The 23141-nt window shown below is 38.8% G+C and overlaps 1 protein-coding gene across 1 annotated transcript; it reads left to right on the forward strand.

Annotated features, from left to right (window-relative positions):
• Positions 1-6101: 6101 nt before the first annotated feature.
• Positions 6102-21841, forward strand: LOC142639811 (DNA ligase 1-like). The gene is made up of 15 exons (XM_075813950.1): positions 6102-6154; positions 13357-13780; positions 14546-14727; positions 14775-15021; positions 15609-15764; positions 16920-17014; positions 17479-17566; positions 18714-18720; positions 19335-19380; positions 19560-19661; positions 19761-19822; positions 20039-20110; positions 20208-20281; positions 20526-20588; positions 20927-21841. The coding sequence occupies exons 1-15, from the start codon at positions 6102-6104 to the stop codon at positions 21107-21109; spliced, it is 1854 nt and encodes a 617-aa protein (XP_075670065.1). The 3' UTR covers positions 21110-21841.
• The last annotated feature ends 1300 nt before the right edge of the window (positions 21842-23141 follow it).

A 23141-nucleotide genomic window follows, 5' to 3' on the forward strand; every position in this document is an offset into this window, starting at 1 on the left:
TCTCAAGAAGCTCGTGAAGACTCGCCTAATCAACTCCCGTAAGTTCTCACTTTTCCTTACTCATTCCTTCTCGGCTTCTATCCTTGACCACCATCTAAATCCCTTTTCTTCTTCAAACTTTCGTTTCATTCCCACCAAATGGGTAGATTTAAGTGCTTAGTTGATACCGACGCCGGTATAGAGGGTTTTAGGGCCAAGTATCATATTCCTCACGATGTAGGCTTGAAATATTGCCCAGTAGAAGCCATAGGTGACGCTAGGAAAGAGGGAGAGGTTATCATTCCCATGATTGCCTTCATAGAAAGTGGGATGACCCTCCCCATGAAAAATGTAACCAGCGAATACCTACGTAACCATAGGTTATGCCCAGATCAGTGCACACCCAACGTATTTAGGGTCTTAGGTTGTGTCGATGCTGTAAATGAGCAAATGGGTTTGAACCTCACATGGCACGATGTTGCCTATATGTACGAGTGCCATAAACTCAAAAGTGTAGGATACTACATTAAATCCAGGTCTAGCGTTGTTAGGCTGATATACTGTCTTCCCAAGTCCAACAAAGGTATGAAAGACGACTATCTCATCGCCTCGAGAAATTGGTTTAACGGTCTTCACTGCCCAGTCGAATGGGGAGAGCCAGGTGTGACTCTATAGGAGTTAGATTTCCTAACCCATGACTCAATCCCGTTACTTTTGCCGTTTTTGAATTACATTGCGCATTATTGTTTTTTCCTTAATATTTATCACTAATCATACCATGCTCGTCTTCTCGGACGTTTCTTTTCACAGATAAACAGCACGTACATCCGCGCCTAAGCTTTTGCAACGTCACCGACTTAAATCACGTCCTCCACTTCGAAGTCTTTGTCAGTGAAGACTTACAAGTGAGAGCTGCCCACCTGATACTAGGATACGATCCTATATCATCGGACTTCCAAGAAATTGACAACGCGATCATTGTGGGAGACAAATGACGCAGAAGGATAGACGTGGCACGACCCAGCTTCCTTTCTAACCGCGAACTCCCAGACGATCCCTCCATCATCCTATACTTTCGCCCGATTGCAGCGATTCCTCTTTCGGCACATTCCCAGACAACTGCCGTCCGAGAAGAGCCAGGGTCCTCGCAACAATCGTTAGACGAGGAGATCGACCAGTTTCGACTCAAGGAAGTTGAGAGACCTCGAGAAGATCCACTCGTCATCCTCTCGGACGAAGAACACACGCTCGCCGAAACTTCGGGCATACAAGGTCTGGTAATTGCACAGCTTGATTCCAGCTCTGAAGAAGAAGAAGATATGGACGCTCTACGGAAGCTAATGAATAACAGGGGCGCAAGGGTCTCTCAAAAGGGAACGGGTGGGTCGCAGGTCCCTCCATCCTTGCCACCACCCCCTCCTCCCTCCAATCCTAAGCCTCCCATTCCAGAGCCTAAGAAGAAGAGGAAGAGTGAGGCCGAGGAGGCAGATGCGGAGAGGTAGAAGAAGTTGAAACAACAACAACAACAACTACAACAAAAGAAACCTAGCAAAAGCAAGGGGCGTGCCTCTTCAGTGGAAAGCGGGGAGAACAGGGACCTTGCCGAGGTACGCCGTGCACCGGCTAACTGGTCTCCCGAGCTGAAACTGGACGGAGCACCAATCTCTTGCCATTCTAGTATTAGGGCGTTCCAACAAGGTTACGCTCACCACCTGGCCGACGCCTTGGAACGTCCCCTTCTTCTGCCCAAGGATATGGACGCCCTAGACAAGATGACCCAGTCGCATCTGTTCCTTTCGCTAAAAAGGGACTTAGCTTTGGTGAGCATCTAAATCTTATCTTCGCTTTATTACTTTAATTACCTCTTCACGAAAGAAACATTCTTATGTGCTTTAGACTTGTGTCACTAATAATGCATTTATTTTGATATTTCACCATAGGCCATTCAGGAGGTTTTTGCTGCCGAGAAGTGGGTGGAAGATTCTCGAAAGAAAACTGCACTTGAACTGGAGCTTAGGCAGGAGACCGAGAAGTCCCTAGGCCAAGCTCTTGCGCAGAACGAGAAGCTAACCACACAGTTGGCAGAGCTAAAAAGGGAAAGGGACGATGCCGAGGCTAGCCTAAAGACAATGAGGACTCAGGTGGAGGGGCAACGCAAGCTTCTTCATCAGAAGGACGAAGACTTATCCAAAACTCAACAAGAAAACTCCGACCTGAAGAAGGAGCTTACTAGAATGAGGGATGAGGCTCGTATCTTCAAGGACTCCATGGAGGCCGCGAAGAAGGTCGCTTACAAGGAAGGGGTGGAGGCGACAGAAAACCAACTAACTGAGGAGTTCGCCGAGCTATGCCGGGAATATTGTCAACAGGTGTGGGAGGAAGCCTTAAATGTGGCAGGGATTCCCTCAACCTCCGAGTTGAGGAAGCCCGAAAACATCTGGCTCCCACAAGACATCCAGGTGATAGAAGAACTTCTTCTTGTCGCACCTGCCCCTGAGATAGCATCTTCCACGCTCCCTCCCATGATTCCAGAGCCCCTTCCAACTCCTACAGAACCTGAGGGTTCCAACAAAGAGAAGGAACAGGGCAATGGCGCCGAGAAGACTACGAGCCAAAGTGCCGAGCCCAATGTCCCTCCACCGGTGGCAATAGATAAGGGAAAACAAGCCAAGACCTCATTTGAGATAGAGCTGAAACAAACAGAGGCTGCCAGTACTTCCGAATAGGACCCCCCTTCTAAGGCTTAGGGCTTAGGCTAGTTAGGACTTCTCTTTTTATGTAACGAACTTTTAAGTTCTTTGCTTTGAATGTACATTAACAGAAATTAATAAGAAACTGTCTGGTTTGATTTTCATTTGACTTCCAATCTTTAGTATAAAAATAATCATCAGCACAAAAATGAATGAATGGAACAACTAACTCCACTTCCAACATTTCAATTTGCCATAACTTTAAATAAAAGTACACATACTTAGCCTATACTTTGTAAATCATGCCTTAAGAACATAACATATGTGACACAGCAATACACAATCAAAAACTTAACTTAGAATTCAATTTGGGACATGAAGCTATTCAAGTAGAGGGTCCGAGGACCCGATATAACTAAACTTCCTTTTAACAAAAAGTAGGATATCAATTTCCACAAGGCATGTGGTCCGAGGACCATGCATGACCAAGTTTATGTTTGATACTTAGAAATAGTAACTTGAAATGTTAATTTCCCCAAAGTAGAAGGTCTGAGGACCCAACATAACTAAGATTCTGTTTAACAAATGATAAGATATCAATTTCCACAAGGCACGTGGTCCGAGGACCATGCATGTCCAAGTTTTTGTTTGATACTTAGAAATAGTAACTTGAAATATTAATTTCCCCAAAGTAGAAGGTCTGAGGACCCGACATAACTAAGGTTCTGTTTAACAAACAATAAGATATCAATTTCCACAAGGCATGTGGTCCAAGGACCATGCATGTCCAAATTTCTGTTTGATACTTAGAAATAGTAACTTGAAATGTTAATTTCCCCAAAGTAGAAGGTCTGAGGACCCGACATAACTAAGGTTCTATTTAACAAATAATAAGATATCAATTTCCACAAGGCATGTGGTCTGAGGACCATGCATGTCCAAGTTTCTGTTTGATACTTAGAAATAGTAACTTGAAATGTTAATTTTCCCAAAGTAGAAGGTCTGAGGACCCGACATAACTAAGGTTCTGTTTAACAAACAATAAGATATCAATTTCCACAAGGCATGTGGTCCGAGGACCATGCATGTCCAAGTTTCTGTTTGATACTTAGAAATAGTAACTTGAAATGTTAATTTTCCAAAAGTAGAAAGTCTGAGGACCTGACATAACAAAGGTTCTGTTTAACAAACAATAAGATATCAATTTCCACAAGGCATGTGGTCCGAGGACCATGCATGTCCAAGTTTATGTTTGATACTTGGAAATAGTAACTTGAAATGTTAATTTTCCCAAAGTAGAAGGTCTGAGGACCCGACATAACTAAGGTTCTGTTTAACAAACAATAAGATATCAATTTCCACAAGGCATGTGGTCCGAGGACCATGCATGTCCAAGTTTCTGTTTGATACTTAGAAATAGTAACTTGAAATGTTAATTTCCCCAAAGTAGAAGGTCTAAGGACCCGACATAACTAAGGTTCTGTTTAACAAACAATAAGATATCAATTTCCACAAGGCATGTGGTCCGAGGACCATGCATGTCCAAGTTTCTGTTTGATACTTTAGAAATAGTGAGAGATAAACCCAAGTACATACTGATAATTTGAACAACGAACGATAAAAATACTTTTTATTAATAATAATACCTTCATAGGTTGTTTACATTCCAAGGGCGTTGTACAATCTTTTCATCTAGATCAGCTAATCGATATGACCCTATGCCCATTATGGAGATGATCCGATATGGTCCTTCCCAATTTGGTGCTAGCTTTCCCTATGCTGGGTTTTTGGCAGTACCCACGACTTTCCTCAACACCAAATCCCCAGGCGCTAGTGGCCTTAGCTTCACATGAGCATCATACCCTTGTTTAAGCTTCTGCTGATAATAAGCCATTTGGACCATGGCGGCCTCTCGTTGCTCCTCAACCAGATCCAGACTTTTTCCAAGGAGGCCATTGTTATTTCTCGGGCTAAAAGAACTCGTCTTTAGCATGGGGAAACCAGATTCTAAAGGTATCACCGCCTCGGCCCCATAGGTCATGGAAAAGGGTGTTTCTCTAATGGATCTCCGTGGCGTAGTCCGATACGTCCACAGGACATGCGGCAACTCCTCTACCCATCTACCCTTCGCATCATCCAGCCTCTTCTTAAGTCCACTGACTATGACTTTGTTAACAGCCTCGACCTGTCCATTTCCCTGAGGATAAGCTGGGGTGAAGTATCTATTTGTGATGCCTATGTCACTATAATATTTCCTGAAAGCTTTACTATCAAATTGGACGCCATTATCTGAAATAAGTGTGTGAGGTACCCCAAATCTGGTGATGATATTCTTCCAAATAAACTTCTTGGAGTCGATATCCCTAATATTTGATAACGGCTCAACTTCGATCCACTTAGTGAAGTAATCAGTTCCCACAAGCAGCCACCTTTTGTTTCCCACAGCCCTCAGAAAGGGCCCAACTATATCCAGTCCCCATTGAGCGAATGGCCAAGGACTGGACAAAGGGTTAAGGACTGCCCCAGGCTGATGAATATTGGGAGCGAACCTTTGGCATTGGTCACACTTTCTTGCGTAGTCTTGAGCTTTCCTCTGCATATTGGGCCACCAATATCCCTGAGTCAGAGCCCTATGGGCTAAGGATCTTCCCCCAGTATGGCTTCTGTAAATTCCTTCATGCAATTCTTCCAGAAGTGCCTCCGTTGCTTCAAGATGTACACACAGCAGGTATGGTCCGGAAAAAGAGCGTTTATATAACTTCTGATCCTCGGACAGCCAGAACTGAGGCGCCTTTCGACGAATCTTATCTGCTTCAGACTTGTCCTCGGGGAGAACATCGCTTTTTAGAAAAGAGACCACAGGATCAATCTAGCTAGGTCCAGGCCTTATTAAATGGATACGGACGACACTTGTAGTGGTTAGAGCTGGTTTTAGCAAGTCTTCGACAAGGATAATCCTAAGCAAACATTGAGCCGAGGATGTCGCCAAAGTGGCCAACGAGTCTGCATGTGTGTTTCCACTTCTAGAAACGTGCGAAAGGATGAAAGAATCGAACTCGGATTGTAAACACTTGACCTGGGTCAGGTATTCTTGCATTCTTGGATCCCTAGCCTCCATGGTCCCTGTCACTTGGCCCACAACTAATTGAGAATCCGAGAACATATGAATTGCCTTTCCCCCCATTCTACGTACCATATTCATACCAACCAAGACCGCTTCGTACTCAGCCTCATTATTAGTGGCCGAGAACGCTAATCTTAATGATTTCTCAAAGAAAATTCCCTCAGGGGATACCAAAACAAGTCCAATGCCAGACCCCCTCTGGTTAGCTGCCCCATCAACATACACTTTCCAAATCGGGGGTCCTTTGCCCATGATCATGCCAACTGATTTTTCATCCATGTGTGATTCCTTCGCAGTTTCTTCTAACGATGGTTCGGCGAATTCTGCCACCAAGTTCGCGAGAACCTAGCCCTTCACCAAGGTGCGTGGCATGTATTTAATATCAAAAGCTCCCAAAATAGTTTCCCACTTGGCTACCCTTCCCGAGTAGTTAGCACTCCATAACACTGACTTGAGAGGCAGTTGGGTCAAAACCACAACGGTGTAGGACTAGAAATAGTGAGGAAGCTTCCGTGTGGCATGAACTACAGCCAGAATTGCCTTCTCTAAAGGAAAATAGCGCACCTCAGCTTCATTCAAAGATTTGCTGACATAAAAAAACCGGTCTTTGTACCCCGCTGTCGTCCCTTATGAGAACCAGGCTGACTGCATGGATAGCTACGGCTAGGTATGCAAACAGGATTTCATCGACCTCCGGCTGAGACATAATGGGCGGCCGGGAAAGATATTCCTTAAGTTGCTGGAAAGCTAAAGCACACTCCTCGGACCATTGGAATCCTTTCCATTTATTTAACAGTTGGAAAAAATGTCTACACCTGTCAGTTGATCGAGAGATAAATCTGCTAAGAGCAGCAGTCATCCCGGTCAATTTTTGAACTTCCTTTGGATTTCGAGGTGGTTGTAAGCCCTGAATGACTCTAACCTGTGCCGGATTCACCTCTATTCCTCTATGAGTCACCATGTAGCCCAGGAACTTTCTGGAACCCACCCCAAAAGAACACTTTGAGGCGTTAAGGCGTAGCTTATACTTCCTAAGTATCTGAAAAGTGTCGTCCAGATCTTTTACATGCATAGGTACTGCCTTATTCTTCACTACCATATCATCCACATATACCTCAATGGTCTTTCTAAGTTGCGATTTAAACATTCTGGTCATCATCCTTTGGTAAGTAGCCCCGGCATTTTTCAACCAAAACGGCATTACTTTATAATGATAGTTCCTTGTTGGAGTAATGAAAGCAGTCTTCTTCTGATCACCCAACGCCAATGGTATTTGGTGATAACCCTGGAAGGCATCTAAAAACCTCATCCGAGGATGCCCGACCGTAGCATCCACAAGCTGATCGATGCGTGGCATCGGGAAGGAGTCCTTTGGGCAGGCTTTGTTTAGGTCTGTGAAATCCACACATACTCTCCACTTTCCGTTCTTCTTTTTCACTACAACTATATGCGCCAACCATTCTAGGTAGAAAACCTCTTTAATAGCCCCAGCCCTTTTGAGCTTGAGCACCTCTTTTTTGACAGCCTCGGAATGCTCTTTCGAAGAACGCCGAGGTGGTTACCTCCTAGGAACAACGGCAGGGTTGACGTTCAAATGATGGCAAATGAAACTTGGGTCAACCCCCGGAGCCTCATAGGGATCCCAGGCAAAGACATCAATATTGTTTTTCAAAAACATCACCAATTCCATTTTCTCTTGGTGGGGTAATCGTATCCCAACTTGAAAGAACCTTTCGGGGTCATCAGCTATGAGAAACCTCTCCAAATCTTCACACATGGCATCCTCTGCTGTCACCGCACTGGGCGCATCCAGAGTTGTTAATTGCTATAAGTCTTCCGCAGCTGAGGTCGAGGGCTTTGATTTGGCTTGATGCAGTACTGCAGCCGATATGCATTGCCTTGCCACTAATTGGCTGCCAAGAATTTCTTCGACGAATCCCCCCGAAGGGAATTTTACTTTAACATACAAAGTCGAGGAGACGGCACTCAAAGCATACAGCCAAGGCCTGGCAAGGATGGCCGTGTATGGAGAATATGCGTCAACCACAATGAAATCCACATCGATCGTTTCCGAGCCAGACTGTACGGGCAACCGAATCTGTTTCTTTAGTATAACAGCCTTCCCTTCAAAACTTATTAATGGCGAGTCATAGGGAGTGAGATTCTCCAGTTTTAACCTAAGCCCCTTGAATAAGTCAGGGTACATAATCTCCGTACCGCTGCCTTGATCGATCATCACCCTTTTGACGTCGTAATTCCCTATTCTCAACGTGACCACCAGGGCGTCATTATGGGGTTGAATAGTCCCAACCTTATCCTCATCAGAGAATCCTGAAATAGGCACAGTCCCTCTGATCCTCTTTGGCTTCGAGCTTGACTCCTCGGCTTGGGAGTGTGACACTGCCATCACCCTGGTAGGATAGGAACCGGTCCTGTCAGGTGCAGCGAAGATGACGTTAATTGTCCCCAAGGGCGGCCGAGATGAGTTGTTCTTCTGATTATTTGAACCTGACTGACTGCCTTGCCCATTTGGTTGATACAGGTGCTGCTTCAACTTTCCCTCGCTAACAAGCTGCTCTAGATGGTTTTAGAGTGTCTGACAATTCTCGGTAGTATGACCCACATCCTGGTGATATTGATAAAAGAGGTTCTGATTCCGCTTCATGGGGTCCCTAGCCATCTTACTAGGCCACTTGAAGTAGGGCTCCTTATGGACTTTCTCCAGCAGTTGGTGCACTGGTTCTCGGAATACAGTGTTAACTGCTTAAGGAGTGGCTGAGCCAGATTGCCCAGAGTAATCTCTCCTCGGTTTATTGTTATGGTACCTGTCCGACCTGAAATCCCTTCTCTCTTGCGGGATAACCTTCGCCTTTCCCTTACCTTGTTGTTGATCTTCCTCAACCCTTTTGTACTCGTCAATGCGGTCCATGAGGCGACGTACACTCCGTACGGGCTTTTTGGTCAGGGATTTCCTTAAATCATGATCAGTGGGAAGGCCCACTTTAAAAGTATTAATCGCCACTTCGTCAAAATCTCCATCGATCTCATTGAACATCTCCCAATATCTATCGGAGTATGCTTTCAATGTCTCACCCTCCCTCATGGCCATAGATAACAGCGAGTCCAACGGTCGAGGAACTCTGCTGCATGTAATAAATCGAGACGCGAATGCCCTAGTAAGTTCCATGAACGAATCGATAGACCCTGACTTTAGTCCATTAAACCATCTCATAGCAACAGTTCCTAGGCTAGAAGGAAAGACTTTGCACATCAAGATTTCGTTCTGAGTATGCACCGCCATCCTCTGATTAAAGTGGCTCACATGTTCCACCGGGTCTGTCCTACCATTATAAATAGTGAAGGTGGGCTGGGTGAACTGTCTAGGGAGCCTTCCCTTCTCAATCCTACGTGAGAAGGGCGATTTAGAGAGTTGGTGTAACGCTCGGCTCATAGCATCGTTCCCCAAACCCCTAAAGGGAAGCTTCCTATGCTTACGACCTGGTAGGCCATCCCCTTCGTAAGAGAAGGTTTCGCTAGGGGGAGTCCTGGACCTTGAACTATAACTGCTCCCTCAGGACCCCTCTAAGGAAGGTTTGGATGGGGGTGAAGCCCGCCTTCGTCTGACACGGCGTAGCTTTTTCTTGAGGTGGTCAATCTCCCTCTGCATGGCCTTGGCATCATCCTCATGGGTGGCACTACTTCCACCACGTGTATGACTCGTGCCAGGATATACGGTATGCACATTTCCCTCTCGATCCCTCCGACGCTCAAGGCGCTCAAAAAGATCTTCGGGCTGGGATCCCTAAGATTCTGCATGATGCGAACCTAAGCCTGCCATGATGTTCCAATTCCTTCAACGCTAGATTTTCCACAGACGGCGCCAATTGTAAGTGCACAATTGTACCCAGACCAAAAAACAAGTGATGGGCTCAGGCCCAATGAACCTTATACAATGAAATTTGTAGAGTATGGGTTTGAAACCTAGGTTTAGGATGTTGGAAGTTGATTAACAGGCTAGAGTACCACAATCTATGCAGATGATAAATAAGTATGACAAAGAAACCTCCTCGGACGTAAGCCGAGGACAATTCGTATAGTCCTTCTCTTTCTGTGCTAAAGATTAAAATTCTTAGTTCTTTTTTAGTGAAGAAGCAAGCCCTCCTTTCTTTCCTCTCTCGTTTTCTTATATACTTCTTCCTCTTCCTTGTTTCGTCCACGTGTCACACAAATCTTCCTTTTAGATATTTTTCCGTCCACCACCTTCTTGAAGTCTTCAAATAATGACAGGAAGACTGAATTCTACTGTTCAGAGGTCATTTCTCCATTAATGTGGCCAGGGAGGTAGATGCAGGGCCTTTAATGTGGTGGTAGCAGCTTTTTCCTCAGATATTCCTCACATGTTCCTGCTTCTAAAGGGTGCTTGGATCACACTTTTACCCACTAGTTCTTCTAGAATTCTGCCTCTAACCCGTTTAGCAAGTCCCAGAGTCATTGCTGGGCCTGTCCGAAGAGATAATCCTCCTCGGACCTCTATAGTGCGGACTGACATGTGGGCCTAGAGACCCTGATCAAACAGACTTGTACCAACCAATCAAGCCCAAAACCCAAACGTTTATTCAAGCACTTTTACTTCCCCACACTAGGTATATAAACTTATTAGTTGTTGTGGTTTATTTTCTTTGACATATTGTGATTGATTATTTGTGAGATTGAGATATGCTTTAGTTTTAAATAATTATTTGTGATACAATAACGCATTAGTTCTAGATTTTATATCAAAAATATTTATTTATTTGTTTTTTTTTTCATATATATATTGTCAGGCCCCAAATCCATGAAACATGAATTTAGATACCTGACTAACTTGCTAACCTTACTTAGCTCAATAAACATAATTTATTTAAACTTAATTCAATAAAACTCCAAATAAACAATGCTTCTGATAAACCTCTTATAATAACTAAAATCCACAATTTATAATAATCTCCAAAAAGTTGTGAAGTCTAAGCGGAAAAAAAAAAAAAAAAAAAAACTAATAATCTTTTCAAAACTCCAAAAATTGAAAATAAACTCCACTATATAAAATGTGAACTACCAAACAAAGGTAACTAAAATTTTATGAGTCTTCAAGTAACACTGAAGCCGCCTACAATTTCCACGCTCTACCTTGCACCTCACAAGCGGTCCAAAGGTTCTAATTCTCAAGTATACTTTAATCTGAAAATATTAATTGATGGGGTGAGCCACACATCTAGTAAGTAATTATACAGAATACACAACGGAATAGAGTCAAGCAAGGCACGAGTTTAATTTCACAATTACACTCAAAATATCCAATATAGTTTTCAAAACATGTAAAGAATCACTTAATACACATATAATCATATCTTAAAATCTTTTGGAAACACATACAAATAATTGATCAGAGCACAGTGTCACATATACACATCACATATTCTCACATACAATCCTGTGAGCGGATACCAACATCTAACCCCTGCTGGTGAGGAATCAACACATATTCTCACATACAATCCTGTGAGCGGATTTACACATATATATCTGATCAATTCTAAAAACACTCATTTTGAGTCACATATCACAAACAATAAAGTTTATACAACATATAATAATTTTCTCAATATTAACAATTGTTCCAACAATAAAGATATATTGAATATCACAATATCAAATTGAAACATAAATCAAAAGATGCTTGACTCTCTTAGGGAACGAATAGGAACTGAAGAGTTTATATAAGTATTTTTACAATTCTTGAATAAGTTTGAAAATCCAGTTTGCTAAAAGGAACGTCTTAAATACCATTTGAAAAAAAACAAGAATATGATTTCGAAATCACTTGGTTTGAAACAATTTAAAGAACAAAAATCTTTCTAGAAAACTTACTTTGAAACTCAATTATTTTCAGAAAATAGTTTAGTTAAAAATCATCTTTTAAATGGGTTTTAGACATTCAAAACGTTATTTAAAATTCAAAATTTATTTTAAAACATTATTTAAAAGCCAACTAAAATTTCTCTTTCAATAGTGTAAAAATGCTTTTTTGATAAACTTTTAAAAAATGTAAGCTTAAAAATATAACTTTGAAAATCTTTAACTTCTAAGAACCTAAAGAACAAAACTTGTGCATATTATGCATAATTACTTACCGCACTCGAATCACTCTGAAAATCCAGCCAAAATAATCTCCAAAGAGCCTCAAGACACTCTTAAATCGGACCTATAATCAATTATGGAAATTACTCAATATCCTCTACAAAATATAAATTTCACTAAACTATAAAAACTGACTCACTAGTAAAATACTTTGTTGAACTAAATGATAGCACTAATGCAAAGTATCTCTACCCAAAACAAATATGTGTTTTCCCTTGAATTTATCAGAACGCAGAGGCAGCAGCTAATGTTTTAGAGTTTAAGTTAACATACATAACCCCAAACAAGTCATATATATATATATAGTCCTAGAAGCAGTGAAACCACAGCCGAATTATTTGACTTCTAGCATAATCTCAAGGCAAGTCTCAGAGGCAAAACACAATAGCCACCTTCTTTGACTTCTTCTTTAACCTTTATATATAAACACACACAAATCCAACAGGACAGTAGCCCCTTCTTTGACTTCTTCTTTAACCATTATATATATATATATATATATATATACACCAATTCAATGGAAGAAGAATGGCCGAATTGTTTGACTTCAATCTAGGATTATATGTATAAATCCAATGGAAGACTTAAACAAAAATAATGATTCGTGAAATCCCACTGGCTCAAATCTAATATCTAATCCAGCGGAAAATCTAAACGTTAGAATATAAATCTTAGGATCAAAATCAAATTTCTAAATAACCTAATAAAATTCTAATTTTTTCTTGTTTCTAATTGAGAGAAATCTTATCTTGAACAATCTGATTGTCTCTTCAATTGTACGTGCTGTAACTCCAAGGAAAACACCTCTTAGCCTCTTAGCCTCTTAGAATAAACCCTGACTATCTCTTCCTCTATTCTGTAGCTTGTATTATAAGATGTGGGCTTAGTGGGTAGTGGGCTGCAATAACAATTAAAAGAAAGCCTATTGCCCAACAATTATATTTTAAAGAAAACTCTTAAATAAAAATTATGTGGGATATTACATATATTTTTTTTCATTTTGATAAAATCTAATAAATAAGTTGACATGACTAACCCGTTTAATAGATAGATCGTATTACGATTAAGAAATCTTGACTCGTTTAATAAATATGTCTGGTTAGTGTTAACTCATATAGTCGGATACTCATGAGTTGATATGACACTAACCTGACACATAAACACAAATTGCCACCCTAGAATTTGGTTCCTATCCTTTGTACTATATTTTATTTTAATTTATAATTTTTTAATTATATCAGTTTGGTCTTTTAATTTTTTAGTGTTCTGTCAATTTAATCATTGTCGATATCTTTTGAACGAAGATGGTTGACATTTGCCGCATCAATAATGTTAGTGACTAAATTGTCATGGTATTGACCAGTAGTAGCAGTAGTAAAAAAACAGAGCCTCTTTCTCTTCCAAAATCCCTTGTGGCGAGGGCGACCCCGTTTCTTTTATGTTTCTTTGTTTGGGTTTTGACATGATTTCAAAGGAGTCTGGCTTGATTGTAAAAATGTATATCCTGTGTAATGTGCTTAGGACTGTTATGGATACCACTGCCGATGATGTATTGCCAATTGCGTATCTTTTGGCTAATAGGATTGCCCCGGCGCACGAGGGGTTGGAGCTTGGAATTGGGGAGGCTTCGATCATTACTGTGCTTGCTGAGGCTTATGGGAGGACTAAGGTGGGGCATAGAAAACTGTACAATCAATTGGGAGACTGGGGTCTTGTTGCAAAAGCTTGTCGTTCATCTCAATCTATGATGAGCAAGCCTAATGCCTTAACTGTTACCAAGGTTTTTAATACCTTCCAACTCATTGCTAAGGTGCACCATCTTCTTTTTGAAACTTAATATTCATATATTTATCTCTTTTGAATTAGACGATTGATTTATGATGAGGGTTGTTTTTTTTTTATTGTAGTTATAACTTCTTCTCAATTAAGTTATTATATCCTACTTTTCTTTTTGTTTTTTTTTGTTTTCAACCTATTACCGGCGATTTATAACTTATAAGACTATCCATCCATACTCGTATTACATGGTAACTAAAACTACACATTCCAACTAATTATTATGGGAGAAGTAAGTGCCAAGTTTAGCTATAGCTCATTGTTTTTTTAAATTTATTTTCTTTGTTATAAGTATGCATGTGTTTATTTTGTCATAGGAATAATTAATATTTCGATTTAGAATAAAGAATATCAATGTTGTGATGCTTGGTTTGGGTTGACCCATCATACTGAGTTGGGTTATTTGGACAATTGGTTAGATATATATGAACATGAGAGCTATGGTTTGTTTTTAATATATATATATATATATATATATATATATATTTCTAGACTAATTTGACTGTAAAGGTCTTCTAACGTACTTTACTAATATAAATTGTATCCGGGAAACAAGTATTGTGGTGTTAATTAGTATATTCGCTGTGCAATATAATCTAGAGGCACTGTTATTTGTTTGCCAACGTGCAGGGCTCTAATATATAGAGGGAGATTTGAGAACTCTGTAGTGCGATTAAAAATTTTTATTAGAAAGTACTGCTTTTGTAATTAACTTGCTGTTACGTTGAACTTTTGAAAGAAATCGGGGAAGGATAGTCAAGAGAAGAAAAAAAACCATATCAAGGGGCTACTTGTTGCTGCTTCCGATTGTGAGCCTCTATATCTAATTCGTCTACTTCAGGATGCAATTCTGACATTTATCGGATATCACCTTGGTGACTCCCTTATTCTATATAAAGCTTTTATGATCTTCTATTTAAAGCTTTTATGATTTGTTTTGTAGGCAAATTTGCGTATTGGATTGGCAGAGCAGACCCTATTGGCTGCATTGGGCCAAGCTGCTGTATATGCACATTCTACACCACCTCCAAACATCCAGTCTCCTTTAGAAGAGGTGAGTTTTTGTTCTTTAGATCTGGAAACATTCTACAGTATGTCATGTATTCTGATAGTGTGGAAAGCCTTTTGTGTATATGTTCATCTAAGATAAATGTTGTAGAAAAGACATCACTTTTAGGCATAACATTTAAGCTTGAAGTGTCCATATCGCTGACAGTTGGTGAAGTTAAATCCAATTCTATCACTTTAACTATTCTGTAGGAAGTTTAAACATACCATGTATATGGTTCAATCAACATATATCTAAAAATTAGAGATCAAAAAGCAAAAGAATAGTAAATTAATTTTGTTTAGTATCTTTTAACATGTAAATAATAAAAAATTGTTTGTGTAATGCAGCACCTTAAGAATAGTGGTTGTATAGTAATTCATTGGTCCATGCCATTTCATTCAAGTTCAAGCAATTAATATCTTTTTTAGTGATAAAATAAAAAGCATACTTTATTCTTCTTCAAAAAGCGGCAAAAAAATGAGCATTTTTTTGGCCATGTGAAGTGCCCAAACCTTGGGGCTTCGAGCTTTGAGTTTTTAAGCATGTGCCTAAGGTTGCTTTTAACAACATTGATACCATGGATGACCTCCCCCCCCTTTTCTTTTTTCCTTTTCCATTGTTGCTGTCAGATTTATTTTCTGACCAAGTCAGTGATAAACTAAGTAGTCTTAGTGGTCCTAGTAATTTTCATAATTATTATTCTGCTTTAATGTTCTCATTTAGCTAGATTTTATGATTGTGCTTGCATCAGGCTGTGAAGATTGTTAAAAAAGCATACTCTGTATTTCCTGTCTATGATAAAATAGTCCCTGCGCTTCTTAGTGGCGGTGTGTGGAATCCTAGGTTGCACCGACACGCCATTTTTGGCGACGTGTCGGTGTCCGACATGTGTCGGACACTGGAACCGGTATGATTCGTCGGACTCTGGTGTCCGAGCAGTGTATCTTTTTTTTTTCGCTTCTCCGACATGGCTCCGACGCGGTCCGACACTCCAGCAGTGAAAAAAAAGAAGAAAATCATAGATTTTGACAGATGGACTTACCACATCTCAAGTTCTCACTTCTCAACCCACCCTCCCTCTGCTCTGACCTTTGCTTGCTGCCGTTGCCTTCTGTCCCTCGCTGGAGCTAGAACGGGCCGATCGGCGAGCTACATAGATGTCGACGCCGTACGACCCTTCCAATCTCTCTCTCTTGGCGTGGACAACAGGTCCGACTTCTTCTCTAAGCTTCTCTCTCTCTCTCTCTCTCTCTCTCTCTCTCAGATACTTGGTCATTTGGGTGAATGGGTTACTAATCTCACTTATAACATAACTTATAACGCGTTTTGTTTTGTTTTTTGTTTTTAATCCCACTCTCACTATCACTGTGTGAGAGTGAGAGTGGGATTAAGAATTATAATGTTGTTACTGCCATATATAATATTGTTACTGCCGTATAAGTTATAACTTATAATTTATATATTTTTTGTTTCTTTACTTAGCCTTTTGTTTTGCCTTATAAATTATAATGTTTATTATGAATTTAGTGATTTTTGTTTTTGTGTGTCCTTTTATGTTTTTAGTTTGATGTTGAATGTAGCCTATTTAAACTTTTGGTTTATACTCTAAACATTTTATGTGTATTATTGTACTACATTGGGTGTTAGTTTACTTATTTGTAGTTCTTACATAATTTAAATTCTAGACATAAACGTAATTTATGTCTAAAAATATTAAAAAATATGCCTAAATATAAAATTTAATTAATTATTTAATTGCCGTGTCCACGCCGTGTCGTGTCTGTGTCCGTGCATCATAGGTGTCCGTGCATCATAGGTGAAATCTTCAGAAAACATGTAACTTTACACTTGGTGTCCCAGTTGGACCTATGCTAGCAAAGCCAACTAAATCCGTTCTGGAGATTGTACATAAATTCCAGGATACTGAGTTGACATGTGAATATAAGTATGATGGAGAACGTGCCCATGTGATACTACTTGGTCCAACAACTATCCACCAATTTTGTACTGTTAAGTGTAAATAAAATATGCCCCGTGCTATAACTTACTCTATTTGGCACAGATACATTACATTGATAATGGTTCAGTTGAGATATATAGTCGAAATGCTGAACGGAACACTGGAAAGTTTCCTGATGTTGTGTCTGAAGTTAAAAGGTAGATTTATGTTATAGGTGGCATTTCCTATCTGTTATATTGAGAGTATAGTTGAATAGTATCTAGAGTAATCTCCATTGTATATCAAATTATGAGCGGTTGCACATTTCTTTGTTTGGGGAGAAACTTCCATCAGTGAAATAGATCCTGTAGTTACCAATGGAATGTCAAAGCATTTTTTTTTCTAACACTTTATCATCATTGAGTACCTTTCTCCGCAATGTTATGTCACTAGATCCTGTGGTTACCAATAGAATGTCCAATCATTTTTGTTCTATCACTTTATCATCATTGAGTTCCATTCTTCACAATGTTATGTCACGTGCTAGCCTTGGGTATAACATTTGTATTTCTGTCAATTAATGTGGTAAGAGTTAGTGGTGTTCAGTATTTGTTTGCATGTTAAATTGTTAGTAGACAATTTGTCATCCTCATTGTTGCTAATGCCTACTATTGGTATGCAGGTTAAAGAAGTCATCTGTTAGACCATTTGTTCTAGATTGTGAACTTGTTGCTTATAACCGTGAAGAACAGAAAATTCTTCCCTTCCAGGTAAAGTGTATTCACGTTTAATTGATGTATCTCTATATCATTCTTTATAGATGCAATGATTCAGCATTAATCCGGAATCCAGTCTCTATATCCTGTCAGAGTTCAGAAAGGAAACAAATACTACAAATCCATAAAAAAATCTTTTATTTTAATTGAACAAATAATGAAAAGATGTATACAAGGTGGTCTGAGAGAGAGGAAAAGTTAGGACTCATTTTTTGGTTAAATAGCACGGGAAGAAGTGGGAACATTGAATAAAGTGGAATGCATATAACTTTTACGGCAGTGGCACCTTGACCCTATCTTGGACTCTGCCTTGATATTTGTTTTTATGTTATCACATATTGATAAGATGTGTGACATTTCGATAGTTTCGCAAGTATATTGAAGCAATAACTACATTTACATCAGCTCATTTTCTTTAATTCTTTCAGGCCTAAATATTCCTATTAAACTATGTTGCATTGTAGCTGGTCCTTCCAGAAGTATTGAGTTTCTGCAAGTTCAAAAATTTAAGATTTAGGGAGATGTCATAAAATAAAGTGGCAGAAGACAGTGTTCTAACTTAAATGCTGATGATGTGTCAATGTGCAAAGGGCTATGCTAAATAAATCATTTTATTCTCCATGAAAATTTCTTTAGTTTTTAAAATCCTGCTTCTCTGGATTTGCACATGCAGTCTTGTCATGAAAGAATTATAAAAATGTATTTACGTTTTCCTTGATTTCATCATTTCATGGTTAATTTTTTATACAACTTAAAGTTCGTAGGGAGGTATGACCTTTTTCATTTTTTCTTATTTAGTGCCTTTTATTTTGTGTGCATGTGTGTGTGTGTGTGTGTGTTTCCCCCTAGTATTTAATAGTATTAAATCTATTTTTGTTGTTTGTCTAGACGCCAATTTTGGTACTTTTTTTTCTGCTGACAATTTTTGGTTTGAAGGGTTTTGCATGTGATTGCCTTTCTTGATGAATATCTGCCAATTCATCATGCGGCAACACAACTCATACAATATAATTGTTTATAATATGTGACAAAAATATAACTGATGAAATCCAACATGAACATTTTAATGCTGTCTAAAGTATGTCATAAGGTTATCAATCCGGCTTCTTATAAATTTCGTAATCTTATATTTGCTTGATAGGTATGTGGTGTGTTCTATCCATACCATATTTATGGCTGAGACCACATATTGTATGTTTTGGCACGAGGGGACTAAACATGTATATGCACCTGACACCTATTCCCAAGTCCAAGCAACATATGTGAGGATCTCAATAATAATGTAGTTAATCTGATGAATAACTTAAAGAATTAATTGTACTCAACAAGGTTTTGAGCAGTAACAGAGGCATTGATGCTTGGGGAGAGACAGGAGAGTAATGTTACCTGAGTGTGTTTATGGAGTTTTGGAGGATTGATGCCCTTTGTTATGTATCTATTAGATTTTTATATAAATACAGTCTCTTATGGTCCTTTGTTTAAAAACATATCCATTGCAGGCATGGCATTATTTTAATTGAGATCTGATTTTTATATGTTAGTGTTGTTAATTTTCCGATTCTGGACTTTAGTATCGCATCTGAGTCAGAACATGGTAATATAATCATACCTTTGGGCTTGTCAATTTGTGCAGAATCTTTACAGCTCTTTTGAGGAAGAAACTGGATATTTTCAGTTTGCAACTGCAATAACATCAAATGATCTTGACAAAATACAGGAATTTCTACACACTGCCGTTGATGCAAGTTATCCCTTTCATAAGTTGGCTGGCCATGGTTGGACATGAATCATAAGGTTTTATTATTCAAGTATGTTGACTTGTTTATTTTTCCAAATTACATCAGTATAGCAATCTGAGTACAAATGCATATCACCTACTGAGCATCCTTCTGATTACATGGATTTTTTATATGCACAATCTCCTTAGCCTGATCACTTGCCTTCTCATTAAGATGGATTTTTTTCACTAATTGATCTTGGTTTGCAGCTGTGAGGGTTTAATTATCAAAACATTGACCAAAGATGCTACATATGAGCCTGCAAAGTGGTCACTTCACTGGCTAAAATTGAAGAAAGATTACATGGAAAAGTAAGGAGTAAATTACATGAAGGAAGATTGCATATCAGCTTTTTCATATTTTTACTATGACTTTGGATTTTCTTTTCATTTATTGGGTGTGCTCTGCAGTTTAGGGGACTCACTAGATTTGGTACCTTTTGCTGCTTTCCACGGCAAGGGGAAGCGTACAGGTAACTGAAAAGACATTGAATGAAATGGTACATGCAAATGCAATTTTTTTATTTTGTCTTTTAGTAACCAAACCTGGGGTTTTATTGTCAATTACATATAATGTTTCTTTCTGTGATATATAGGCTGTGCTATCTTTCTTTTCCTCTTTGTATCAGTGTCCTAATCTTAAGTTCTTGCCTATTTTTTGTTAATGGTGATATACTGTCTCTCCTTAGGTGTCTATGGTGCCTTTCTCCTTGCTTGTTACGACAGCACGAATGGAGAATATCAAAGCATTTGTAAATTAGGTGAGTCAAAATGTGGTTTTGTAGCTGGTCACTGGCTATTGAGTGTTTTCTACCTACTGATTTTTCATTTGGTCTAATATTTGAATGTGATTGGCAGGCACTGGATTTTCCGAAGCAGATCTTGAAGAACGTTCTGCTAGTCTCAATTCTGAAGTGATTTCTGGACCAAAGGTCTGTGCTTGGCTCTTTCCTTCTGATGCTCCCACTAAAGGGTTGTTTATAGTTAGGGATGGTATTATTTTACTTGCTACTTCCAAGTTCTAACATTCTTCTCATTTATCTTGCAATTCTTTAAGAGGAATTCTATTATAGATTTCCTCTATTTCTAATAAGTTTAAAATACTACTTGTTGCTACCCCGGTTTGCCCTGGGTGTTGACACTTATAATTAAAAAAAATATTCTTCTGAATTCCAGCAGTACTACCAGTATGATGATTCAGTGAAGCCAGCCCCAGATGTATGGTTTAAACCCAAGGAGGTACTGATTTTATCCTTTTTGTTTATTGTAAATATTCCTTTTTATTTTGGTGTGGTCGTGTGGTTTGGTGAACACCCCTAGTTTTGGGTTCAGTAATTGTTTGGGATACTGTCGGGTTAATTTTTCCCCCTTTTCTTTATCCTCCATTTGGTTGTTGAGAAATTCAGATGATAAAGAAAATGTAAAGAAATTAAAAATTAAAACACGTTGAATTGCTAATTTGGGTTTAAAAATGCCAAAAGTTGAAGAAACCTTATACCAGTAGTAAAATAGATGATTGTAGTAGACTCACAAAAGTGCAGCTTTTTTCATGCATTAGTTGTGTAATTGTCTTGCAGGTCTGGGAGGTGAAAGCTGCAGGCTTGACCATTAGCCCTAATCATTGTGCTGCAGTTGGCATAGTGGATGCTGATAAGGTTGATTGGATTTTTTTTTTTAATTTTATATATATATATATATATATATATATATATATATATATATATATATTTGACATGTTTTGTAATAAACACAATCTATAAGCTGCTCTCTTCACCATCTATATTCATTTGAAGGGAGTTTCTCTTCGATTTCCTCGGCTGGTACGTTTTTGTGGAGATGTTTTACTGTGTAAAAGATCAGCAGCCAATTTGAGTAGATATCCCAATGTCAATTTTTGGCATTCACAATTGATGAGTGCCTTTGTCACTGTACTTGATTCTGACAATCTTTCCTGTATGTGCAGACTGCAGTTACAGCATTAACTGCCCTGTTATGTAGATAATTTTGTGCTGTTGCACAATCACAGTTTGCACATAAAATTTCTGGCAATAGTTTGCATATTGAACTGACTGTAAACATCAAAAATAAAAAAGTTCCCAATATTCTTTGCTTTTCTTGATACATTTATGGCATTTGGACATCCAGTAAAATTGAATAAGTGAATTTATTATTATCCCAGGAGAGGGAGGTTGGGAGAACTTCCCGCATTAATTTCTAATTCTTGGCATTGAGTTTCATGGGCAATTCGGATGTTTATTTAGGTTTGGAAACCTCTCTCTTTTCTCCTTTCAAACAAATCGAAATAATTGAAGTATTTCTATATTGCATCATCTTAGGTCTAATTCCTATTATTTTGGTTAGATTATTTGTAACGGTATATTTACAAGACAAAGGTGATCAGCTAGACCTTTAATTAATTAACATCTCTTTTGTTTATTTACTTTCCCTTTTTTTAATCCACAGGCCAATTTTGGGCAAAAAAACAAAATAGATCTGGGGTCTATAAAACGCGGCTTTAGGCAAGCTGGAGCTGGGGTTTTTTAAACACGGCCATGGTTAAGATTTAAAAAAAAAAAAAAAAAAAAAAAAGAAGGTCCTATAGCCGCGTTTTATAAACGCGGCAATCGCTCCGCTCAGAAAAACGCAGCTATACACACTAAAAACGCAGCTCTAGACATGGGCTATAGCCGCACGTATAAAACGCGGCTTCATCCTGTTTGTAGCCACGTTTTTGAAAACACGGCCTAAGACCCGCGTGTTTTGTAGTGAGAGCTTGTTTGCTCCTAAAAGAAATATATTTCTTCAGTAATCTCCTGCGGTCCATGATTCTAAATAAAAATAAAAATAAAAATTAGGGTCTTAAACACAAGGGTTATGATTACCCTTGTGTTTTTGTTTTCCCGTAGTATTTAATAGTATTTTATATATATATATATATATATATATATATATATATATATATATTTGGTGCTTGTCTAGATGTCAGTTTTGGTACTCTTTTTCTGCTGCCATTTTTTTTTTTTTTTTTTTGGTTTCAAAGGTTTTGCATGTTATTGCCTTTCTTTATGAATATCAACCAATTCATCATGCGACAACACATAGTTGTTTGTTATATGTGACAAAAATATAACTGATGGAATCCGACATGTACATTTTAATGTTGTCTAAAGTATGTCATAAGGTTATCAATCCGGCTTGAATAACTGTTTGAATCATACCCGTTGGAACCTTGTTAAGTTATTGTCAGTAATTTTCTTGCAGATCATATTGGCACTTACATTTTAGTTCTTCAAGATCCACTTCCCATGTATGTGTTAATTTTCATGCATCCTACATGGAGCAAGAGAAGTTCACAGTGGTGTGGGAATGGTGTTGACCATATTTTAATCCATAAATGGTTGTCCACAGCAACGGTTGGACTATGAGGATCTATGTTGCTGGGACCTTCAATTTGCAGTCGCACCTGTGTTAACATAACATGACAGTGGCATGGCTTGCTTCGGAGATTAGTGGGGTGAGAGTGAGAGGGACCAGAGATAAAGAGAGAGAGAGGTGAGAGTGAGAGGCACCAGAGAGAAAGAGAGAGTGAGGTGAAGGAGAGAGAAAAAAATAGTAAAATATTAAATGCAAAGCTATAGTAACCGTGTATATATGCGCTGTTACTGTAGCATTTTTGTATATATGCACAATTTTACAAGCACTGATGTGGGTGTTTTTTTGGTTAAAATGTGTAAAATTAACACATTTTTGCATTTTACAAGCACTGATGTGATTGCTCTATGTGTACGGGAT

This window comes from Castanea sativa, chromosome 6, assembly GCF_040712315.1.
Source record: "Castanea sativa cultivar Marrone di Chiusa Pesio chromosome 6, ASM4071231v1".
Lineage (NCBI taxonomy): Eukaryota > Viridiplantae > Streptophyta > Magnoliopsida > Fagales > Fagaceae > Castanea > Castanea sativa.